At 38.2% G+C, this 6,000-nt stretch overlaps 1 protein-coding gene across 8 annotated transcripts in view; it reads right to left on the bottom strand.

The window, feature by feature from the left end:
• Nucleotides 1-1,739: 1,739 nt before the first annotated feature.
• The window catches only part of LOC119965187 (complexin-2), a 352,423-nt gene continuing 348,162 nt past the window's right edge, over nt 1,740-6,000 (bottom strand). For all 8 annotated transcript variants that reach the window (XM_038795602.1, XM_038795598.1, XM_038795601.1 and 5 more), the window contains one exon: nt 1,740-5,212. In XM_038795602.1, the coding sequence (XP_038651530.1) occupies nt 5,015-5,212 (198 nt within the window). In that variant the 3' untranslated portion in view covers nt 1,740-5,014. The remainder of the gene's footprint in view (nt 5,213-6,000) is intronic.

Genomic DNA, 6,000 nt, shown 5'->3' with positions numbered 1-6,000 from the left:
ATCACAACCACCCATGATTAGTAACAGATAGTTTTAACCCAGGATTGAATCCTTAGTGAATGGCAACATGAATTATTCATTCTATGAGTTTTGCATTATTTTAAATAAATGGATTGGACAATGTGTTTCATGAGATGTTCGGTTATACGCCAACTTTTCAATTCACGTAGAAATGCTAATTCATCTGAAATTGATCTGAAATTGTGTCATTAACAGAGTGCTGGGATATTTACCATTGGTAGTACTTAGCAAACAGAAGAGCATACAGTAAAATAACCTTTGCTTTGGAGCTTGCACCAAAATATTCCTGCTGTTGTGCTGTTTGCATTTTAAATAAATGCCAACATTTTTTGGGATCATCAAATCAGAAGTATTTTCTTTCTTTAAATTAGCTTTACATTTTAACACATTTGACAGGGTTTTAGAAAATCATTCACAGGATATGGGCATCACTGACAAGTTCAGCATTTGTTTCCCCTCCCTTATTGCCTTTGAACTGACTGGCTTGCTCAGAGGGCAGTTATGAGTCAACCACATTGCTGTTGGTCTGGAGTCACGTGTAGGCTAGGCTGGCTAATGGCAGAAGATTTCTTTCTCCTAATGGACATTAGTGATCCAAATGTTTTTTTTTAAGACAATCAATGGTAGTTTCATAGTTACAATTACTGAGACTAGCTTTATATTCCAAATTTATTAACCATGGTGTATTTGAACCTCAGCATAAGAGCATTAGCCTGGAATTGCTGGATTACTACTTACCATTACCATAGTGCCAACATCTCCCTTCGGAGTAGATGACCAATTGTTGAACATCTTCTAACACCAGTGTTCAAAGTCTCAGCGGCTGGGTTCTCCATTCCTGAGACTAAGTGTTGACTTCGGGGCAGGATTCATGGACTTCCACGACAGCAAAACTGGCGCCGCACCTGGACCGATTCAGCAAGTGCTAAGGGCCTAGCACCAGCGGCACGTGGAACAAATTCAAAGGAGAAATGATGCCGGATTTGCCAGATTCGTGATTGACATTCAAGAGGCTAGCAAGTTGCAGCCGCAAATACACATTACAATCACCACACACACGCATCCCAGCCAACAGGATGGCACTGGTTGTGCTGGAGCGCACCCATATGACTGATGGGTCGGCTGGGGCCGGAGGGGACACCCATATGACCCGTGGCCCTATGTTCACAGTGGGCAGTCAGAGGGTGCGCAGCTGCATGGCTGCCTTGCAGGCCGCGGCAATGGTGTTCCATGCCTGTCCACCCTGACCCCACAGCCCACCTTCTGGCCGCCCCCCGCTATACCGCCCCCCCCCCCCTCCCCCCGACAGAAGTCCCCCCCCAGCCAGCGGTACATCTATCAGCGAACAATGGCAATGTTGGACACTTTCCATACCCCCTCTCTCTCCCTCAGCAGCCACGCCGCTTGTTTCATGATTTTTAGAAACACAAGTAAACCTCCCCGTCGGGAATTCAGCCCATTGGAGGCAGAAAATTGCAGAGGCCCCGGAGAATACCGGGTCGGGCCCGCTAATGATAGGCCAGCGGCGTTTACTGTACAGGCATTCTAGAATGCATCGACGCCGCTATCGAGGCGATAGATAATTGCACTTTGCGTGAAATGGGCACGGCCACGATTTCGGCGGCAGAACCGATTATCCGCCCAATCGCGTTTCCCGATTCCAGCGTTGGCTGACGGAGAATCCCGCCCCCAGTTCTTTACAAAGAAAGCAAAGTGAATGTTTTTATAAACCATTTTATTTTTAAAGAATAATGAGATCAGTTTGTGACAGTACTACAGTGATTTGCACATTTATGACATGCAGTGAAATTACAGTTTACTATCAGATGAACAGAGTTTACATTCTCATAAATCAGAGTGGCAGAATTTTAAGTTTTGCTGGGCTGCAAAGGTTAATCTTTCTAGCTTGCTATGGAAAAAAGTCATTGCTGAACATATTCAACCTTACTACATCTGATTTAAATCCTTGCAAGAAATAAAATGGCACAACAGAAATGAAAGATGAAGTTATTTAAAATATATTACAATTTTACATTTCAACATAGCTCCCAGAATGTAGCAACTAACATTAATAAGACTTCTTAGCAGTTCCTTATGCAGAACACTGAAATATGTGTAATGACTTTGTTAAAACCAATAAAAAAACGCTTAAAATTCAGCACTTTTAAATGCTTACAATGCTATAGATTCTATCAAAACATTGAGGCACGCCAGCTGAGAATAAGGTTGAACGCGTTCAGTTTCCATTATCTTTAACCCTGTGGCGCCTTTACTTGAAATTCACAATCAGTAAAGATAACACCTCTGTACGTGCATTTCTTCTACAACTTAGTGAATATTAGCTTGAGTGGTAAAACATCTGAAGAACAAGCATGGCTTTCATAAATATTCTTCATAAATACATACACCATGTGTACCATTGTGTTGAGCAATGGGAATTCAACATTAAAAAGCAGATCACATTTCCAAATGGTTGCGGTAATGTAGTAACTATGTAGTATGGTCAATGAGAATGAGATGTGAGCTCAAGCGAAATACCCTGTTACAGAGACTGGTCCAAAACTAGACAGATGTTTTGACAGCATGGTTAAGTTCACACACAGAGAGACAGACATCACTGTTGCTTTAAGTATAAATTATTCAATACACTCTTCTTTTTAGGAAAAGATATTTTCCTTTCAATTTTCCTCTAGTATTGCAGTCTAACTGATATGGCTTTAACTATTGAAAAAGAGTTCAACTGAAGAAGCTTAACAACCCTAAATTAACTTTAAACATTAACTTAGGATTCTCCTGAATGGAGACCTGGTTTTGTTTTAGTAGGACTGCGGTGGGAAACAGCAAGCATAACACAAACACAAGCAACTCTCCTGCATAGTGGTTTGAAATCCAAGAACCAATACCTGAGATTTTTAAACTAATTTTCTCTAAATTTTAACCTAGTTTTATGCTATGGGAAGCAATTAAATCAGTGATATCCAAAGAGAATAGTTCTCTTTGCTTTGGTGTAAAATGAAATGCAGGTGAAACACAATTATTAGTTTACTGAAATTCAGTAGAGCTGAACCAGTGTTATACGCAAACAGCAAAGCTCACCATCAAATAAAAATCCACATACACAGCACAAGTCAGTCTGCGCCACATCCAAAGACAGATTGCTAATAGTTTCACTCTGTGGTAGCATTTGGAACAGGTCAGTCATATATACATGTGAGTACATTACTGCTGAACAGTTGTAACAGATCACACGTCAACTATTCACTTAAGTTGATCTAAACTACTGAAAATGTAATTGGTGTGTGACTGAGTAAAGAAGAACGTCTAATGTGATTTCTTTTTTGCAATGAAAGTGATTTAAATACAAGTTTTTTTTATTCTTATGGTGGAATTTAATTTACTCTATTTTGGTTTATTATTAAGCATTGTTTAATTGCATTATTTAATGTCGCCTTATTTCATGAGAGGTGACAAGGAAAAGTGTTAAGCCATATATTAACTCACAAAGATAAATTTTAGTTCCAATAAGAAAGTGCTCCAGGAATGTTAAGGTTTACATTTGGCAATATTCTGCTTAGCCTGTCATTAAATATTGAGAATGTCTTGTTCCTACGTGCATTAATTATGTCGTCGAAAAGCAGTGCATGACAATTAGTGTCTAAAATAGAAATAGCTTCTGTTACAAAAAGTAACCAAAGTAATAAGAACTTTCAAAAACTTACAAATGTATAAAATATTAGGTCAATGGCTACAAAAAGTTAAGCGGAGCAGAAAAAAGGTTTCTTAAATAGGATGGCAGTCTGTTACTTTATATAATCAGTACTCAACTGGTTATTTTGCAATACGCCACAATTTGTTAAATTTGTTTATAAACTTTATTTCCCCCAAGTTCCTGATAGCTGAAGACATCAAAATATTCACACGTTGAACCAAAAGCAGTTTAACAGTGGAAAGAAACAGTGGCAGTTATAAAGGCCCCACACCCAGGCCGCTCCCACAACTCCAAGAAAGGCTTTGGGCATATCAATATTTAGGAATGTTTCAGAAATAATTCAATTCATTATTCATTTAAGCATTGTATTGTGTAAAGGCGAAGGAATTGAATTAAACATTTTTCTGGGCACTGTGTTCCATGGATTGATGATCGTTATTAAATCATTCTCAATGCTGATGGTAAATTGGATTGAATTTAGTGCAATGGTGGCCTCTTATTATTTAAAAACAAACATACTTTCTCTGTGATGTACAAAAAAAATGACGCTGCTACCTTAGTACACTAAACCAGAGAGATCTTCCTTCCTTCCCCAAAAAGCAATAATGCTAGATATTTTTTACAACGTAAAGATTGTCAACTTATATTGCAAATTTCCATTATTTAACAGAAAGGCAGTTCCATTTATGATATTGTACAGTTTCACCATTTTAGCAAATCATGCAAAGATATTTGCTACAAAACAAGTGACTGCATAAAACTTTTAAAAATCTCAGTAGAAATCACTGTGAAAATTGTCAGATCTTACACGCATACAACGCAGGGTGCCTAGCTGCATGCCACCCCAGGTTCTTCTGTTACAACCAACAACCAAGTCACACATCACAGTACATTTAGCAATATGGCAACTTAAAAGGGCAAATTCAAAAATGCCTGCAATACAGTAGAAAAGCTCAGCGATGAACACAAATTAATACTGCCAGTTGTGAGGTTGAGAGTTTTTATATCACATGAGCATATGTGGAGTCTACAATAGAGACATTCAGGAGTTTACAGGAAGCTTACTGGTTTCCCAGACTCCTCATGCTCATGTCAACCCCCTCACCATGGCTTACATCATAGAGAGGCACAAAAAATCTTTTGTAATTATATTGCAGTAGAAGTATAAGCATTTATTCTAGTCAGAGAAAAAAAGAAATGTATTTTAATATATGGTCAAAACATATGTAAATCCTATTAATGTAACTTAAAATAATTTACAATATAAAGTATTCTTTTCTTAAACTACTTCTTGAACATGTCTTGAAGTGGCCCAGGAAGATACTTAAGGACAGTATCAAGGATGCTTTCTTCTTCCTCTTCCTCTTCATCACCACAACCAGCAGGAATTGCTTTCTTTGGGCGAGTCAAACTCCCCTCTATTGGTGCTTCCATTGCAGCCTTTTCCTCAGCTTCTTTTTCCTCCTTCTTCTTTAGTCCGTACTAGTGTTTAAGCAAAGCAGACAATTTAATATGGCCCCACCTAGAACCAGCAGAAGCATTGAAGAGCGTGCCAGATTTTCAATAGTATTTCCCATCCATGCAAAGCTTGTTAATCAAAGTCATTTCATAAGCTCCGGTTGAACATTTGCGAAGTAACACTGCTAAAAGTCTTACTTGGCTATTGATTAAAATGTAACTTGTACCCAATGAATACAGATAGACTGCCATAGATATGAATGGTGGGCTAAATTTCCTCCATACGAACATCCCAAATGTTACTGGGCTTTGAAAATATGCCCATTCCTACATTGATTATGCTGATACCAAATTATGCTCAAATTTCTAGATTATATTAAAATATGCTTCAACATAAACATTTGCATCAAGCATATAAATCAATGTGAACAATCAGGTCTCAAGGGAAAGCATCAAACCCATACCATACATTCCACCTTTAGTTCTAAAAATTCACGTTTCAACTCATTCAACCATCATTCATGTGCATCAGGCACATGTTATAGAAATCCCAAAAGTGGGGAAACTTATCAAATTTTAATGTGACTTGTGCTGATTGTAATGTTACTCACAGTGGGAATAAAAAAAAGAAATAGTCAAATACGTTTGAGTTTGGAAATGCAATGCTGTACTAACCTACCGACTTGCTGCTGTCATGTGACTCTGCCTTGTGGACTCTGCCTCTGGAGACAGACATCTTAAGATCTGTTCAATAAAAGCCTCTCACAGAAACACACTGAAGAAGTACAGCATTGCCTATAATTGCAACAAAA

This window comes from Scyliorhinus canicula, chromosome 4, assembly GCF_902713615.1.
Source record: "Scyliorhinus canicula chromosome 4, sScyCan1.1, whole genome shotgun sequence".
Taxonomy (NCBI): Eukaryota; Metazoa; Chordata; class Chondrichthyes; order Carcharhiniformes; family Scyliorhinidae; genus Scyliorhinus; species Scyliorhinus canicula.
Note: the sequence above shows the minus strand (reverse complement) of the source record. Positions and strands in the feature narration are given on the sequence as shown.